A 19,263-nucleotide genomic window follows, 5' to 3' on the forward strand; every position below is an offset into this window, starting at 1 on the left:
GGACTTTAAACAAATTCTAATGCTAGTCCCAGCAAGAGATTCAGATCCTTGCCGTTGGGCGTCTTGGGCATTGGTGTATTGGAAAAGTTCCCCAGGTGATTCTAATGTGCAGCCGCAGTTATGAGCCTGTGACACCTGCATCAGGGCAAAACCATGCTCTGTCTAAGGGCCTTGCCCACGGTCCCTGGGCCCTGGTTCTACCCCTTTCCACTGAGTGGCCTTGGCTAAGTCACTTAACTCTCAGTGACTTGGTTTTTTAATTTGTAAAACAGTCATGGTGATGTCTATCCTAGGGAGTTAGTTGTTGGAAAGGATTCAGTGAGCTAATCGCACCTGGTGAGTGCTCAGTAAACACTTTCTACTGTTGCTAAGCATTAACAAAGGTACATTGTGGCTCATAGGAAGGGAGCCTGCCCAGGATGGGGCAGAGGGAAGGGGGAGATGAGAAATGGGAGAATGGGGGATCGAGGGCGCAGGTGAGGATGGCCAGTCTTTCAGGCCAAGAGAGCAGCTTGTGCAGAAGCCTGGAAGCAGAGCTGTGGAGCTGTGCAAGTGGAGGGCGGGAGGTGAGGGGTGGAGTGGGTTAGGGGAGGCTGGGGAGGCTGCCTGTGGTGCGGTTGAACACCCGGGATTTGGGAGTAGGGTAGGGGCAGCCACACGATGACAATCTCTCCCGCCCCAGCCCTGCAGCTGACCAGTGACAGCAAGACCTTCTGGAGGGTGGAAGAGGAGCTGAGCTGGTCTGAGGCCCTGGAGTGCTGCCGGCAGCACCGCACAGACCTGGCCGACCTGCAGAGCATGAGCGACGGGAGCAACATCAAGACGCTCTATTCCCTTACCAGCAGCACCGCGGCCTGGATCAGCCTCTTCTTCCACGTGCGCCTTGGGGGCCTGAGATGGTCCAGCGGCTCCACCTTCAGCGTGCCAGTGTGGAGCTCGCCGCCGTCTTCGAGGAGGGTCTCTGTGCCACTCTGTATTCAATAGCCATTTTCCCCAGCCTGGGGGCCGCCTCGTGCACTGCTCAGAAGCCCTTCATCTGCTACTACGGTGTGTTCAGAGTCATATTCTGGGCCTGGTCTTCCTCCTAGGGTTTTGCTTCTCAAGAGTAAATGAGAGAGAGAGAGAGTGAGCGAGCCTGGGTCTGGCTCAAGCCTTTCAGAGGATAACTATCAGCTTAACGCTTTTTTGCTACATCCTTCTCTGCCGCCTTAGTTTCTATCTCTTCTGTCCCTCATTCCAAACGCTCCATCAGAGAAGCGGGTGTAAATCAGGGTAGTCAAAAAGTAAAATCTGAAATGTTCCACTATGTCCCCTCCTCCTGCCAATTAAGGATCTGGGGAAAGAGGAAAAAGAAAGGGAGGAAAATGGGAAAGTCAGGTTGGGGATCCATTTGCGTCTGAGCAGAGCAGAGTCCAAGGTCTCTCTCCTCGTTAAAGCGCAGGGTGGCTTTATCTCGCGGGACTGGGGGAATGTGGAACAGCCACTCTCTGGGAGAACCCCTGCTTTGGGGAGGTATGTGGGTGCCCCTCTGCAGAAAAACCATTTACTCAATGCACCTGGTGCCGGCTGTTGGGGAACAGCCCCCCATCCTTGCCCCCTGGCTGGCTCCTCTCTGCCCAGGCAGCCCATGCCACTGACCCTTGTCTTAAAGGTGCTGAGATCACACGGGGGATGGTTATAGACAGCACGTTCCTGATAAAAAGTGCCAATTTCTGCTTTTCTCTCAGGCACACCCCAACTCCTCAAATAGGGGTATGGGGGACCACCCCGACGTGTCCCCAATTCTCTGCACACCATGCCTGTCACGGGGCCTTGAAATGTAGCCCAGGGTAGCCTAGGTTTGATCTGGCAATGCCCAAGCCAGAAAAGAAATTTTTCCAGGAGTGGTGAGTGTGCCGGGGTGGGGATGGGAGCCCCCTTGAAGGAAGGGCTGCGCGTGCGGGGCTCTCCCTACTCCCCCTGGAGTCTTTGGACTCCACCCAGACGCGTCCTAACTGCATCCACTTCTCTCCAGCTCTGCAGGTCCACACACCAGCACAGCCCTCCGTGGCGTCTGCCCGGCCCACTCCCGTCTGTTCTGTACAGAGTGAACTCTTAAAAATGTAAATCAGACCAGTTTGCTTAAACACATTCAGTAGGTTCCCTTAGCACTTAGAATCACTTCCTTTTTGTAGCCAACCCAGCCCTGCTTGAGACCTTTGGCCTCATCTCCTATTTCTCTCCCTGGCCATACTGGCTGCTTTCCACTCCTCAAACACACGTGGCCCCTTCCCACCTTAGCTCTGCCCGGGGTATTCCTTCCTACCTCTTTGCAAGGCTGGCTCCTTCTCATATTCTCTTCAAGAACAAAGATCTTGCTTGTCTTATACCTGCTATTTTTCCAGGGCCTCAGATAGTGTCTGTCACACAGCGGGTGCTCAATAGATATATCTATTTATGGACTACACATAGATAGGAACAAAGGAGCCTCTCTACCCTGGAGCTACGTTTCTCCTGGCTTCAACTTGGCGGTCCCTGGTGCCCACAGAGCACGCTGGGCAGCCGCACTCCCGCCCCATAACATGTGGCCCGTTTCACAGATCCTGCCCTGGAGCCCCACACCCTCCTGGAACCGGCTCTCAGCCTGACCACCTCTCCAAAGCCAGGTACACACCCAGGGCTCCAGGGCTCCGCCTTCCCTTGCACTTGTCCACCTGGACCAGCTGGCTTCCCCCACCCCTGCCTGGCCCAGGGATCCCCTGGCTTTGCGGGCCCCCAGGCTGACACACAAGCAGAGGCTCAATGCTTTTGTTATTCAGCTGGCCCCGGGGGCGGTGGGGTGGGGAGGGGAGGAGCGGGTTGGGGGGGTGGGGGGAAGGTCTCCAACCAGTCCAGGCTGCATCCCAGTCTTCTGGTGCCCCTACCCTTAGCGGCTTGGGGGTGGGGGGCAAGGGTAGCATTTCTCCGCAGTCCAGGCCCGTCCACCTGGTGAGGGGGATAGTACTGCCCTGATATTTTACAAAGCGTTGCTTGGTGTCTGGTTAGAGACACTTCAAAGGAAATTCACTCCTCAGCCTGCTTTGTAAAGTTGGTTTTCTGCTCGTTGTGGAACATGGCGCTGTGGAGTGAAGATAGCACAGGCTTCCGGGGAGGGCGGACCCGCATTTGAATCTCGTCTTGCCACTTAATAAGGCATGAGTTTGGGCAAGTCATCACCTCCCCGAGTCTCCCTTTTCTCCTCCGTAAATGAGGTTAATAACATCTGCGTCTCAGGATTATTGTGAGGATTTTAAAAGATGACGTGTGCGACATGCAAAGCTCAGGGCTGGCGAGGACTAGGTGCTTGAAAAAGGGTAGCTTTAAAAGACCAATTTAGATAGGGAACATGAGGGAAATAGGCAAATCTTGACGGGGCTTTGGTGAGCAGGCATGTGTCAGAGAGGTTGGGAGGCCCTATTTGAGGATGTGATTCCCAATTTTGCAAACACAGGCGTTTCCTTTAAGGGGTCTCTGGAATCAATCCCTCAGGTGGTGCCAAAGCACCTCCTTTCCAAACTTCCCTTGTTTAGAATCACAGATGCTTGTGTGGGCAGATGAGACAGGCCTGACCAGGGGCAGGGCAGGCGGGGGCTGGAGGTAGAGGCTGTGAGAGGCTGAGTCTTGGTCTGAGCTCCACCAGAAGTCAGGGCCACTGACCAGCAGGTGTGCCCCTCGCCAGGCTCACCTCTCGTCCCTGGCTCTCCTGATGGTGTGAGCCTGAGACTATCACACACTCCCTCTATCCTGCCTCAGCCGGGAGCCTCCTGAGAGCCCATGCGGCAGGCACAGGCCCTGGAAACCACAAATGAGGCTGATTCCAGACCAGGATCGTCCCATCTCCCTCATCACCTCCCTGCAAAGTTTAACCCTACCATTTAATTGAGTGTTTAATATTTGTATACGTGGTTTCATTTAATCCTTTAAACGAAATACATTTAGGTACTATTATTATCCCTGTTGTACAGATGGAGAAATTGAGGCTTAGACTTGACTTGTAAGGCCATACAGCCAAGAGGAGAGTTCTTAACCCCTGCCTTTCCTAATGAATGGTCTTTCCCCCAGCTGCTGCTATGATAGCTCATTCACTCTCCCAGTCTGGTATTTAGTCTGCCTATAGACTTGTGGGTTTGATCAAACCTAACTCCTGAGGATGGGGAACAAGGGCAGGGCCCAAACCAGGGCTCTGTCCTGGGGGCGATGAGGGCTGAGCAGGCAGAGATCCTGGACCTCAAGCCTGTGGTCTCTACATTCTTTGCCCGCAGCTGAGGTTCAGATTGGCAATCTGAACTTCAAGCAATGTGACCAAGAAAGGAAGTGGCTGGCAGCTGTGAGGTACTGCCGCAGACACCGCACAGACCTGGCTGACCTGCAGACAGTGACTGAGGAGACAGACAAGGAGGCCTTGAAATCCATCACGAGTTAGACTGAGGCCTGGATTGGCCTCTACTTCAGTGCGGCCTCTGGGTCTCTGAGATGCTCCAGTGACGTGGGTGCCAGCGTCCCGACCTGGCTGCAGGTGCCTGAGTTTGGGGCAGGACTATGTGCGGGTCTCCGCAGCTACTGGAGCTTCTCCGCCAGAATTTCTGCAGTGGCCTGCTTTTCCCTGAAACCCTTCATCTGCTTCCATGGTGTGTGACAGTCGTCCCCGCTGCCCCTTGACCCACCAAGGCTAGGCTGGGATGGGAAACGAGTTTTCTTGGCAGCCGGAGGTGGTGAGGATACACCTAAGGAAGTATTTATAGATTCTGAGGGGAGCAAAGTTATTCTGGAACAGGTTTTAATTTAATTTAATGGCTAATTCCATCTAGCCTCAGGGCATTAGCAAGTAGCAACAGCAATTACTTATTGCGCAATAAAGAGGTTAAAAGTGTGGGCTTTGGAATCAGACTTTATCACTTGCTAGAAATAAGATGAGCGGCATCTCTGAGCCTCATTTCCCTCATGTGGAAAAAACAAAATGGTATTGATGACGCACCTCACAAAATGGCTTTGAAGAATGAATGAGAATAAATATAAGGGACCTAGTAAAGACCCTGGCACAGAGTAAGCACCCAAAAGATACTAGCTACTGACACTGTTGTTGTCACCACAGTCACATGGGAACCAGAGGCCCACCTGGTTATTCTGGATCTTGTGTGTGAAACGTCTCCTCAGCAACAGACTTCATCCTGCCTTGTCATTTCCGTCTCTCTTCTCTTTCCTCCCTTCCTTCTTTCCTCCTTGTTTGTATCAGCCTTATTGAGATATAATTCATGTACCTTTAAAATTCACTCTTTTGAGGTGGCCAGTATAGTGAGATTTAGTACATACCCAGGTGGTACAATCATCACTACTATCTAATTTTAAGACATTTGTATCACCCCCAATAAGAGACTCTTTACCCTTTAGCAGTGACCCCCCATTCTCTCACACCCTCAGCCCTGGCAACCACTCATCTACTTTCTGTCTCTGTGGATTTGCCTATTCTTGGCTGTTTTCTTTTTGTATTCTGGATTTGATGAGAATCATGATCCTTATCTGTAAAATAGGAACAATGGTTCCTCCCTTGTTGTGAGGAATAAAGATTGTGAACATACCTGTCCTGTGACAGGGGCCCTCCTGAGTTTGGCTCCTGTGATGGGAGGCTGGTCATCAGTGTCTGGTGGGATCTCTCACAGGCGTGTCGGCTGTGGCAGACCTGGGGGTGCTGTGTCCCCCCTCATCAGCCCTGCCCTCACACTCACTGGTGGTGTTTTCTTGCAGACCCCACCATTGGACACCGGGAGTCAGCAGCCCTCCCTCAGCTCTCCTTCATACCCTCCTCAGAAGTGACCATGGGGACAACGCCCAGGCCAAGTACCCTCCCCTGTTTTCTGCTCTCTGTGGGTGCTTTGAGCCTGTTCTTGGCTGGATTCTGGGGTCTCCAGGGCCTAGGAAGTGGAGAGGGTAGCCTGGATGCAGCAGCACAGGGTGGGTCCCATGGGATCCTCCCCAAAGGGCCAGGGAGGGGCCAGGAAAGAGGTGAACCAACGGGGTGGCGACCATGGGCCACTTATGGAGAGGGATTTCCCTGGGTCCCCCCCTCTGCTGGGCCAGCTGGGGTTTGGAGGAGGAGGACTCGGTCACCATCAACCTTCTTCCTTGAACTGGACCATTGGACTTGCAGCTCCCGGGCCAGGGGACCCAAGAGAGGTTGTGCAGTCTCTCAGGTGAGGTGATGAGGGCCTGGCCTGGGAGACAGACGGGAAGACGCCCTCACTGCCCAGCTGAGCAGTACTTCTGAGGAAAAATCATCAGAGAGGCCTCTGAGGTTCAGCATCCAGAGAGGGAAGCGCAATAGAGGGCCAAATCCCTTTCAATTTGGGGCTTTTCTGGGAGGAGAGAAGATGAGAGATGAGTTGTGGGGACATGGCTGGGAATGACAGTGACAGTGTTCCTTCAGCATCTTTAAATTCCTGAAACATCTTCACAGCTATTGCCTCCTTTTGCTTCCCATGAGGTCTGAAGCAAACTAGGATAACTGAGGGCAGAAATCACTGTTCTCCTGGCATCTTTACAGATTCCTACATCTGACAATGGTATTACTGCCTTTTTGAGGACACAGAGAAGTTAGGGGGCTTGCTCATAGTTGCACAGAGCTTTATTCATTCCTGGGACACAAGGAAAAGGCAGGGCCTGTTCTGAAGGAGCTGACAGCCAACTGGGAAGAGGGCTCCTGACAGGCAGTGTTGCTTGTGTAGTCACAGGCATGGTGGGGACACAGAGAAGGGGATTGTCCCCGCTCCTGTAATTAAACGAGGATTTCCTGGAGGAGGTGATTTCGAAGTTAACTTGCAGAGGGAGTGGAGGGGGTCGGGGTGCGTAGCGCTGAGCGGGGAGGCCGGGGCCCTGCAGGGGTGGGGTCCCTGTGAGCTGCTAATGAACGCAGCCCTCCCCCTGGAGGCAACAGATTAGGTTGAGAAGAGGGGGAAGAGTCTGTCTTCTGCTTCCCATCGAGGTCTCACCTGGCCCAGGCCGCACCTGGCGGGGTCAGAAGGCCCTCCTTGCTTCGCCCTGTCTGCGATGGGTGTGCAGGGCCGGGCGCGGAAAAACCGCGCGCCGCGCACCGCGGTCCCCCCCCCTCACCCCGCATCCCCTCCCCGGCCGCTCGGCGCAGCGGGCCCCACGGAAGCCTTCTCTCTGGCGTAGGGGCCAGCGCCGGCCCCGCGCAGGGTCCGGCTGAGGCGGCGCGGCTCCCGCAGCTAGTCAGCCCGGAGCCCGCCGAGCTCGGCCCCCGCCCCCGCGCCCCCCGGGCCTCCTCCTCCGCGGGCCCTGAGGCGCCAGAGACCCAAGGGACGGAGGCGCCGAGCCCTCCGACCCACCTCGAGATCCCTGGGTACGGCCCTGTCCGCGACGGTGGGCCCTCGACCCCGCCGGTCACCGCCCAGAATACGTCCTTCGGCCCCGTGCCCCCGGCCTCCGCGCCGACCCCAGCCTCGAGCTCCGCGCTCCTGGGGAGCCCCTCTGTCCCCCAGGAAGTGACCGAGACCCCTCTGGCCTCCGCCTCGAGCCCTGCTCCTGACCCCGCGCCCCCGGAGGACCCCGTGACCCAGGGCGGGCCCGGGACGCCGCGGGGGGCGCAGCGGGCCCCTCGCCCGGCTCCACCCGCGGGGCCTTGGCTCAGCCGGGGATGGCGGCGCCCCCCGGGTCTGCCACGTCCAGCCGGTCCCGCAGCGCCGAGCTTCTGGGTACGGAAGAGAGCACCTCGGAGCCTTCCGGCTCAGGGAGCTCGGCTGGGCCTCAGAGAACAACAGCGCGCCAGGACGCGGTAGCTCCGAGCCAGGCCGCACGCCCGAGACCGCTGGCAGCCGGCCAGAGCCTGAGACAGGTGCCCGCCCACTCGTGTCGCTGGGGGTTGGGGACACAGCCCTGGCGCCTGGGTCTTCCTTTGGGGAGACCAAGCCCTAGTTTCCATTACCCGGCCACAAGTCAGGGAGGTTGAGGGGGTGAGGGTATGTGCTGGGCCACATCTCCCGGCCCCAGGTGCATTCCAGATCACTCCATGGGGGATCCTAGAGCCAGTTCACCCCCTCATCCTCCCCCTACATAATAATTTAGGGTGGGGCGATCTAGGGGAGAAAAACCTATCTTTGGCTAGAGGAGTCTTTCAGTCAAGGGTTGGAATGCTGGGTCTTCTACTTACCGTGTGGTCTTAGGCAAACTTCCTAACCTCTCCGAACTTCATTTTTCTCATTTTTTTTTTTTCTTTTTTTTTTTTTAGTGGTGCGCGGGCCTCTCACTGTTGTGGCCTCTCCCGTTGCGGAGCACAAGCTCCGGACGCGCAGGTTCAGCGGCCATGGCTCACGGGCCCAGCCGCTCCGCGGCGTGTGGGATCCTCCCGGATCGGGGCACGAACCCACGTCCCCTGCATCATTTTTCTCATTTTTAAAGTGAAGAGAAACACCAAATGTCAAGAGTTATCTTTCAGTGCCTGGCATCAATGAATGGTAGTTATTACTATTCTAGTCTCAATTCAGTAGTGAAATGTTTAGTAATTCAGTCTCCCATCTGTCCTTACCTTATTCAATAGACAAGGTTGGCCTCAGTCTCATTTTATTAATTACAAATGATTATGAATGATCACAATTATGAATTATTAAGGTTGTGAAATCTCACAGGGCAGGGGCTGTTTTGTTTTATGCCTCTTTATATCTTTCCCAGGCCTAGAATAGTGTTTTGCACACTGGTAGATGATTTAATTCAACAATCATTTCCTGAGTACCTGTTTTGAACAAGGCAGTGGATACCAAGATGAGCAGGACCTGCTTCCTGTCTTTAAAAGAGCTTAGTCTAATAGGGGCTAATAGAGACAACCAGGACAGTTTAATTAGTGCTGCCGCAGAAGGGTGAACCAAGAGGCTTGCCAAGAAAATGCCTCATTTATTCTGCCTGGAAAGGTGGTGGTAATTGGACAAAAGGTAATGGAGGATTTCATCAGGCAGCAAAGGCTAGAAGGTTCTTCCTGGCAGAGGGAACAGCATGGGCAAAGATAGGTAGATGTGGAAATGTGTGGTTTGGGAAAGACAAGCAGTCTGATGTGACTGGAGTGTCGGTCACATATTCGGGAAGGAAGCGGCAAGTGATGAGGGGAAAGAGGTAGACTGAGGCCAAATTCTGAAGGACTGGATCCTGCAGTCAGCACAGCCATCAGAGGTTTTTAGCAAGTGAGCAACATGGTCAGCTCTGTAGTCAATAGAAGCAAGGTGGTTTTAATGACATGGGGCAATGCCTGTATCAGGATGCTAAAGGAAAACATGATTCAACATTATACATATAACACAGTCACAATAATGTTGAAAGGAAACATCAACCTATACTTGGGAAAAGAAGATTGTAAAGAAATGTGTGAAAATGTTAACAATGGTTAAATTCAGGCAAAAAGAATATGAGTGTTTCCCCCTTTCTGTGCTTCTGCATTTTACAAACTTATTTATTTCACTGAAGAAATGTACAATGCTTTGGGTGGAGTAAGAAGAGGGCATTTTGGAGAGAAGACACAGGAAGTGTATGTGTGGGGAAAGACTTGCACGGTCCGGGAGAGTGGAACCGAGGCCAGATCTGGAGCAGTGGAGCAAGGAGGGACATGAGGGAACTGATTTTACATCGTTTGCAAGTGACATTAATTGAAGAAATATAAATACAAACACATTTTAAAAAATGCTCAGCTTTGTTCATTGAATCATAGCAGTGCAAATTAAAAGCAAGATGCATTAAAAAGTTCTTTGTTTTAACTTAGCAGTTTGGCAAAGATCTGGGGTGATAATGCTGATAAGAATGTGAGAAAATCAGCACTGTCAGACACTGGATAGCACAGTAAACTTGTGCTACCATTCTTGCAATGCCTGTTAGTTCCGAAATGTGCATACTCTTTCATACAGAAATTCTGCCCTTGGAAATTTATTAAGGAAATAATAGTACAAGGTGCACATACACATATATACGTGTCCTCCACACACAGGTTGTTTGTTGCAGCATTGTTTATTACAGTGAAAAACTGGAGGCAATCTAATGTCCATTGAAAGCAGATTGATTAAATAAGTTACGGTACATTCAGTGAAATACTATGCAGCCTTTAAAGAGAATAAGGTAGATCTCTACGCATTCAAATTAAAAAATTCAAGTGTGTGAAAGATATTCTATAGCAAACTGTTAATAGTGGTTGTCCCTGGGTCAGGGGAGGGGATACTTCTGCTTAAATATTTTACAGTAATATACCACAAGAACAATATGGTTCAAATATTCCATATTAAAAAAAAAAAAAGACATCTGCAAGGCACTGACAGGACTTTGGTGACTGAACATGACAGCAAGTGAGAGGGAGTAAGGGAGCAGCTGGAGAGCCTCAGTAGACGGGCACCATAAAGGGGGTGAGAAGGCTGCTGGGGGAGGCTGAGCTTGGTTTTGGAATACGTACTTTGAGTTTGAGGTGCTACCCCTTGATGGAGAGGTTGGGGGTTCCTGGGTGCCATGGTGGGGGCCCTGTGTAGCTAGCAGACTACATAAGGGCACTGGGCCTCTTGGGGTAGGAACTGCTGAAAATAAACACTCACTCCTGAGGAGATATCTTATAATATTGCTAAGCCCCACAAATCCTGGTATCAGAGACACTTTATGAGAGATGATGCTGTAGCTACCGGGTACATGAGCCTATGGAGGTAAGTGAAGGATTGGCAGGGACTGAGCGTCCCACCCCGGATGGTTTCTGCAGGATGGTGGCTGCCCGTGCCTGTCTTCTAGCTCAGGGGCAGTCACCAATCTCAGACCACCTTGCTTCTGGCTGTATTTGCAATAACTCCTTTATTTTCCCCTCTTGTAGCTGTGACCAGTGAAAGGAGTGGCACTGATATAACAGACGCAGCTATTGCCACTCAGGCCCAACATTTGAGCTCATCTAATCACCCAGATTCTAAAGAAAACACTCTAGCACCAAAACCAGGTAACTGCTTCTGGTTACCAAGTTCCCACTCTTAACAACCAGGCAGTTAAATCTGGACAGCCACTCCTTAGCATAGGGTGCTCAAGACCTTTTTGTGAAAGACAGCCTGAAATGGGAAGGGAACAAGGATGAGGATCCTAGAGTTGGTTAGCTCCCTGGCGATTGTGAAAGCTCCGGGGGCATGTTTCCTTCCTTCAGAATCTCCTCTTTCTCATATGCAAAAGGGACGTAGTAAAAACGACCCTGCCTACATCACAGGGTTGTTTCAAGTACCCAATGAGATAATTATGCAAAGGTACTTTATAAACTATAAAATGCTGTACAGATATAGAGTAGTCCTATTATGAGGCTGTAGTTCCTGTGATTACAGCGTTCATGGCCAAAGGCTGAGCCTGTTTATAGTCTCAGAGAACTTACGAGTTTTCTGTGGTACAGTTGGCCTTTACAAATGTGGGTCCAGGGGAGAGGTGAATATTTCCAGCATGGTGTGGGACATTTACTCAACAGATTTATTAAAAGGAAGAAGCAAGAATTCCCTGGCAGTCCAGGGATCGATCCCTGGTTGGGGAACTAAGATCCTGCAAGCTGCGTGGCATGCCAAAAAAAAAAAAAAAAAAAAAAAGAAAAGAAAAGAAAAGGAAGAAGGAAAATACTGAGGAGAAAATAATTGCCTGAGGGTGGCCAGGATATGGGAGGAGAGCAGTGGTTACTCCACTCATGAGACTCTTTCCTGTCAGCCACTAGCTGGTTGTGGCTGAGCATTTTTCTGTCCAGCAGTTTCTTCTTTCTTTTTGAAATCCTAAATCACCATGTAGCATCTATGGTGTCCAGGGGACACTCCCGACTGCCAAGAACTTGAAGTTTTCAAATGGCTATGAGATAATCTCCTCTGAGCCAGGTAGTACTTCCTTTTTCAGGGCAACTCTTTGGAATCCTGAAAGCAGATTTTCTTATCCCAGTTCTGATGCACCCAGAAGACATGAAAGACCAATTCTTGAGTGAGGTGAGACTTCTCTGTCCTCTAATTTTGATCAGTCAGGTGACTTGACAATGCAAAGCGATACTGTCAAAGCCAATACAGGAAGAGAAAAAGCTTTGGAAAATTAGCTCATCTGTTCCCATTGTCACCATCCTGGCTCATGGTGACAGGTTGGTTTATGTGCTCAGATCTTTTCTTACTCTCTCCATTTTTCCTGAGCTCTTAAAAAAATCAATACAGCATAGTCAGAAGGACCTAAGTTTGGGTCTTGGCTTTGAGCTTATTAGTTGTGTGACCTTGAGCAAGTAACTTAATCTTTCTGAGCCTCAGTTTCCTCATGAATTAGGAACAACAGTACCTAACTCATATCGCTGGTATTATGACAAAATGAAATATTCCATAAAAAGTGCTTAGCAAATTGGCACATTGGAAGTGCTCAATATATATTAGCTATTATTATTATCTTATTATTATTCTGAATATACATTTGTTCCAGGCTTTTTTTCCCCTCTTGTTTTTTTTTTTTTTTTCCCTCTTGTTTTTTTTAAAGTATTGTGAGATGAGAGATTGTGAAGAGGAAGAATTATTCCTAAATATTGTGACAAAAGCCTCAAGCTGATTTTTGAATATGACCTAAAGGCACATTTTTCAGTGATATCAGATTATAATCATAAGATGTCAGAGCTAGAGAGTTCCTCATAGCCCATCTAGCCAAAACCATAATTTTACAGACAAGGAAACTGATTGGCGTTAATCTGGTAGCTTATTGCAATTTACTCATAGGCCAAAGAAATAGCACCCAGGCAATTCATTCTAAAATCTCACAAACTGAAGTCTCTAGGAAGAACAGGTGTGTGTGTGTGTGTGTGTGTGTGTGTGTGCGCGCGCCCGTCCGCATGCATGCACAAATGCCTGCCAGGTAGCGGGGAGGGAACTGGAGAGCTTTCGGTGCATTTTGCTGTTGAAGAGCAGGTGCAAATGATGCAATTTGGCATCTGATAAATTTTTTAGTAAAAGTTCAAGTAATAAGACTGCAGTGCTGAGTATTAAGTCTACAAAAGTCAAGAACCGTTTTTTTTTTGGCAGGGGTGGGTTACCAAACCAGAAACCATCTACCTTTTATTTTAAATTAAAACCAATAATAGGAAAATTGGGGTCAAGATGGGGAGTTCCAGCTTCTGGTCACTTTTGTTGGAATATAGCTATCTCATATTAATGGAGAGGATTTCTACCTCACAGATATAAAGGATGGAATTGGTGGGGACAAGGTAGAGTATATTATCAGCTTTAGTAGCATTTACTGATAAAATTTGAAATAGGAGGCAAACAAAACACCTATAGCCAACTTATCCCAGTTCCATGGATGGGAACAGAGAAAACATTGTAACAGACACTCACACAGTGCTCAGAGAGAGATATGGACTAGTGGTTGTTAACCCTATCTGAACTTAGAATCCTGTGGGGAAGGTTAAAAAAAAAAAAAAAAAAAAAAAGCCTGGCCCAATCCTTAGAGAGATACTATTTAATTGTTCAATGGTGGGTCTAAAGGGGCATCTCTACTCTGATTTTTTCAAGATCCCAAGTGATTTTGATGAACAGTCAAGACTGAGAATCCCTGATTGTCATTTGTTTTAGTCTCCTTTGTCATTAAACATTTTTTGTGTGCTGGGGGTGGTGGTGGTGACCTAACAAACTTGATTTCTGTACTTTCCTATTGGTGAAGGTGCTAACGACAAAAGGCAGGTAGCTGCAGGGAGGCTAAGAAAAATAAAGGGTATGGCTGGACATAAAGGGTGGACAGTTAAGGGCTAAGATGACTAGGAGGTTACAAGATAGCATCAACAACAGTTTCTCTCTTTTTGATGTTTCAGATCCAAGAAGTCTTAAAGCTTACATTAGGTCATGAGCAATTCAGATTGAAATGGGTTGGCTTTGAAGTAAACAAAAAATAGCACACGTCTACTGTGACCTGGAGTCTCCTCACACAATTTTCTCTGGATTTTGAGTGAATTTTAGTTTTTTAATTCATAGTAAAACAGAAGTAGAAGTCACTAGATATGTGAAGAGGCTAACTGGTGGAATTTCAGACCTATACTTAGCCTGTAAGAAAACTACTTATGGGACCTGCATCCTGGGGTTTTAAAGAATGAAGGAAAGCAGAAGATGGGGGTATTTGGAAATAACCTCGAGAATTACAAGCAAACAAGAACAAAAAACCCCAACTAGACAACAAAAATCCTGAAACAAACCACATTAATCTACTGGGGAATTAAGAGAGGATAGTACTGGTCTGGAGAGCTGAGTGGGGCCATACTTTCAATAAAGTGGAGGACATTTTCTTCACCAGTCACAAGCTAGTAAAGAGATTTCCAACTCTCCAGAATGAGGAGCTCTCTAAGGGTGTTATTACAATACAGTATGTGTTAATGCTAGCTCTTTGTCCTACAGCTAAATACTTTTACCTGTAAATTGGGAAATTCTAAGACGCATTGTTCATAATGTTAAAATATACCTTCAGAATAATGTTCCTGCATACATTTTGTTTCTGGTTTTTCTCCAAGTGTCCTAATCACCCAGATAACATGCTAGAAGTCAAACAGTAATATGTCAAATACAGTAGCAACTTTAGTCTGAAATGTTTAAAGTTAAAGTTTATTTGTATTCTTTGTAGGAATATCAATAAAAGACCTCAAACGTATCTATATCTGTACATGTACAAGAACCGTCAAAAATTATTCACAGAACAAAAATAAATCTTCTTTTAGAACAAACCCAGGTAATGAAATGCAGATATGGATCTCACATATGGAACAATCTAAGTGCCACTAGCACAAAAATATGGCTTTAAAAATAAAATAAAATCTTGGGTTTTGTTTTTCTAACGTGTATTTCTCTTTCTTGAAATAAAAAATAAATTATTTAGAGCTATCATTGTAAAATAGTCATGTGTATTAACACACTCTTATTAAGGCCCTGGAGATGAAAAACAAAATCAAATTTAGAAGTTCCTCACAGGTGTGATTCAGGTTAATGGGCTGCTGTCTGCTTTGAGTTAATTTTAATGTAACTAGGAAATGTCTAAGCACCAGTCAAAATGTAACCTGTACTATTTATTTCAAATTTTCTGCAGGATAGTGGTCAATTAGTATTTAACCTTTTGGTGAACAGGGAATTGAATTTTTTCCCTTGGGAGTTTAGAAGTGACATAAATATGATAGTTATTCTTAAATATTTGTAGCCCCACACAGATGATCGAGGCCCCTAAAACACAGCTTCTGTGGAAATCTTTCTACAACAGATATATCTGGTTTTAAATCCCAAACTAAAACATTTCCTAGGGAAAAACAAGGGCACTGAAAAATAAGAACTGAATAGGAAATTAAAATGCATGCTGAAATCTGGACACAAACGACCACTTGGCTTTCCTTGGGTGGCTCATCGCCAAGCCTTGCTGGGTTGGTTCCTCAAACACCTGAGGATTAACTGATCAGGAACCAAAGCTATTTCTTTCTGTATCCTACTGTCGCATCAGTGATATTCAACTTTCTTTCTGTGACTCCCCAAGGTATCAATAATGATATCTAGGGTTCTTGAGACAATGTCAAGCCAAATTTCAAGTCACTTTAACTTATATATACATATAACACATATGGTACATTTTAAAGAGGAAAGAACCACTGTCATAAAATCTAACAAAGGAGAGCATAAAATCTAAAAAATCTCAAGGAAGTTTGGGAATCACTGCTCTATAAGATGGATTAACATTCAGAAAAAGGAAGCCCTAGGAATCGTGTGTTTTGTGTGGGTACCCACATGTTGTCTACAGAAATGGCCTTTCTATATATCTACGTATTTCGAGATTGGGCAAAGGATATAAATCCTCCTGTTTCCTTGAACCGTTGGGCTATGGAGAAGGCTGCTGTGCATTAGTCCCCTTTTGGATCATGTATCTTCCTCAGGTTCTTTCACTCCTCATAAGATATTTATTCTGTCTCATGCAAATTTCATCACTTTTGTCCTTCCTAAACTCAAGAGCATTCCTAACTGGGTCATGACAGAATGCTTCTAGAACTAATAACAATCACTCAGACACAAAAAGGGATTCTATTTAAAAATTCAACACCCCAACATATCTTGCTTTTAAACAAACTGGCAAAATAGGTCCCTTCCATTGACATATTGATAAAAACAAAGTATCCCAAATTCTTGGCCCTCAGGTAAGGGGTGCGAAGGCAACCATTTACTGTTGAAGCGAGCAGGAGACTTCACTATCAGACTTGAAAAAGGGAAGGGGAATGGAGAAGAAAGCCCTTTTGGTTTCCCATAATCTGTAGACGGTGACGCCCCCCCCAAAAAAGGTGAAAACACAGGGAAGGTATGGTGTGGGCTCCAGAGCTGCTGAGTCAGGCCCAGTGACAAGCCTAGTCTGGTGTCAACTCTAGTTAGGGTCACATGGGCCTTAGATAAATCCCAAGGAGGGTTCCTTCCCCAAGTTCAGTCCCACAACCAGCCTTCTCAGAAACTCCAAACTGGACGTAACTGGAACTAAACCTAGATGGAAGGCAGAACAAATTGTAATCAAACTCACTTGATGGCAACTGTCTTGCTCTGGGGCTTCCAAAAAGGAACTGCTCTCAACCCAGTGTGCCTCTGAGGACAGAGTGAGAAACGAGGGTCGCTAGAGCTACAGATCCATAAATAGACTAAGATCTAAAAAGCTTTACTTTTAAAGTCAAGTTAATTCTCAAGGGCATACAGCAGTCGTAGACAGGAAATCCTACTTTTTCTTTCACTGTGCAACACCATTACAGGGAAAGGGAAAGGTAGAAGCAGACTAGAGAAAGCTAATTCTGACCAACTCAATGCCAAGTGAAAGGGCAAAGTTACAGCAGCATGATGACCTCATTTTACCACATTTCCCTTACAACAGACTGCCCTGGACCCCAACAGTATCTTGGTGATAGTGCCTGGATCATAGTAAGTGCTCAAGTGTTTGTCATTGTTACCTAGTTATAATCTCCCCTCCTTCATGGCTTGTATTGCAGAGACTCAGGTAATGTGATGACTTGAAGGAAATGTTACTCCTTTTTGCTGCTTTGGCTCAGAAAGCTTATTGCTCCAGTGAAAATAAAACGGAAATATAAAGCTTTTTTCCTAAATCCTACCAACATTGTCCTTGTTAATGGCCAAATCTGGTTGTCATCTGGACAAGCATTTTGCAAGCACTTCACGGGAATTCCAAATTCCATTCAGCCTTGGTCTATGCTGCACCCCACCATGTGGTGACATGTTGGGTGTCAGAAGGAGTGCAAGACATGCTATCATAATCCACCCACTTCTCTTCAACCATACACCTCCTCCCAGCAAGAGAGGTATGCACTTATCTGGGCTGAAGAAAAGCCAATTAAGCAATACCTCCATAAAAATTATCAGCTGTTGCTGACTTTCCATACTAAAAAAAAAAATCTTTCAGAATAAGTTCTATAGACTGCAGCATTCTCTAAAGAAATACTCAGAAAAATATTCGGACAGGAATAGGTTCAAAGGATAATCTAAAATTTAACATCTGGCAACTACAATGAACTCCTAGCTTACCTCTAATTTTATTATTTGTTTACTCTTTTCTCTTCATTCAAGATAACCTGATAATAGAGGGCTGCATAATCTATCCAAACATTTTGGGCATCTAATCTTCCAAAGTAGGCAGCCCTCTAAGAAGCTCCCATAATGCTGACAAGATGTACTGCGTCCATCAAAAACATATTTGATTTTGTGTCCTCCAACCCTCCAATATAGTTTATCAGTCCTCTGTCATCCGTAACCACCACCTGAGAGCTTTCAAACCTCAGTGTAAGACATCACCCATGTTACATACTTAAGGCCACTGAAACTGACCATTCTTTTACCAGGTTTTCTGAAGACTTTTATAAAGAATGGCTAGAGCTGAAAATAGCCACAAACAAGAACAGACCTATGTTTACATACCCTCTCCCCAAACACGAAGCACTACTTCAGAATTGGTGATGTTTCTTTCCTATTAAAGTAAGTCATTTGGCCACAGTGTGCCCTCAGCTTGGAGGGAAGAGAGAAGAATTTGTAAAATAATGATCACGGGTCAAGAAAATGCACAAGTGCCAATACGTGTGGGCATGAAGTCTGTAGATCAGATAAGCACACTGGGCAGCTCCTGATTTAGATCTCTGACTGGCAGAAACAGGAGTATTACGAAGGGGAAATGTTTTAAAAGGTTGTGGGCTGGGGACCATGGTGAGGTTGCTGAGATGCAAGGCCCAACACAAAGACCCACCTGAGGGCAGTGCTTAAGAGGTCAGAATGCAAGCCTGGGGGTGCGTTGGGAATGGAGGTTTGGTGTCTCTATCGGGGCTTCACCCAAAAGGGGACACAATAAATGTTCTCTCGTCTCCTTATAAGTATTCTGCTATGTGGAAACACTCACTCCAGGTCTATGGCTTCCTCAGGTGGTTTTTTTTCCCCCTCCTTTCTCCTTTTCCTTCTTAAAAAAAAATTCCTTAAGGTTTATAATTTCAACTAAACATCATTAACTTACTTGAGAAATGTTGTTGCTTTCTCAATATAAACAATTGCTTAGATCTTGCTTAAAGAGATTCTAACCCCTTTAAACATTATATCCAACAGCATAGAAGGCAGGAACTTTTCCTATTTGTGCAGTTATATGTACATATGTGTGAGTATATGTGTATATATACTTGTAAATATAATATCTGTTTAACTTGTAACATTCCATACTTCTGATAATCAAGGTTGCATTCAAGATGACATTTCACACCTCTGGAAAAAAGGAAGTAACTTAGCTTCCATGACTGTTTCTGTCCTACAATAAATCTGTCCTACAATAAAGCCAACGATGACAGCTAGTGAAACTGGGTTATTATTGCCAAATCTACAAAGAGCATGGGAATAACAGCTGGAATGTGCTGTCCTCCCACTTTTAGTATTTTATTTTTCATTAAGAGTAATCATGACTTTTAAGAGAGCAATGCTTCAGATTTGGATTTCTTTTCCAAATTTTACTGAGGGGATTAGAGGAAGAAGCAATTTAAAAGTTAAAGACTGAGATAAAATTACCCTGCCCAGAGATCTGCTAGTACACTGGGTAAAATCTTTATCCCAAACCAAAATTATAACTTACAAATAGAAAAAAATTTTTGATAGGAAATATTCAGAGATTGCTGCCATGGTATGGTATGGTTAGCCCTTTTCTGTATGGAAGAAAGGGTGTTTATTTCGGATGGCTTATGGACAGCATATTTGAATAACCTCTCCAGGGGAG

General features: G+C 46.9%; 2 protein-coding genes across 8 annotated transcripts in view; one reads left to right on the forward strand and one right to left on the reverse strand.

Annotated features, from left to right (window-relative positions):
- The window catches only part of TEX35 (testis expressed 35), a 53,591-nt gene extending 45,419 nt beyond the window's left edge, over positions 1 to 8,172 (reverse strand). For 4 of the 7 annotated variants that reach the window (XR_012331437.1, XM_019918660.3, XM_073804015.1 and 1 more), the window contains exons 1-3: positions 5,595 to 8,172; positions 5,134 to 5,252; positions 840 to 1,095 (exon numbers count right to left, since the gene is read on the reverse strand). The gene's annotated coding sequence lies outside the window, so the exon portion shown is untranslated. Of the gene's footprint in view, positions 1 to 839; positions 1,099 to 5,133; positions 5,253 to 5,594 lie in introns of all 7 variants that reach the window. The other 3 variants (XM_073804006.1, XM_073804002.1, XM_073804012.1) reach the window with 3 other exon arrangements.
- Positions 414 to 14,440, forward strand: CLEC20A (C-type lectin domain containing 20A). Its single transcript, XM_073810218.1, is given in 9 exon segments — positions 414 to 476; positions 683 to 937; positions 940 to 1,047; positions 2,580 to 2,645; positions 4,281 to 4,646; positions 7,072 to 7,724; positions 10,774 to 10,972; positions 11,890 to 11,975; positions 13,823 to 14,440. Coding segments are annotated over 9 exon segments (1,842 nt in total). The 5' UTR covers positions 414 to 448; the 3' UTR covers positions 13,904 to 14,440.
- Positions 14,441 to 19,263: the final 4,823 nt, after the last annotated feature.

Source organism: Tursiops truncatus, chromosome 1 (assembly GCF_011762595.2).
Source record: "Tursiops truncatus isolate mTurTru1 chromosome 1, mTurTru1.mat.Y, whole genome shotgun sequence".
In the NCBI taxonomy this organism is placed as follows: domain Eukaryota; kingdom Metazoa; phylum Chordata; class Mammalia; order Artiodactyla; family Delphinidae; genus Tursiops; species Tursiops truncatus.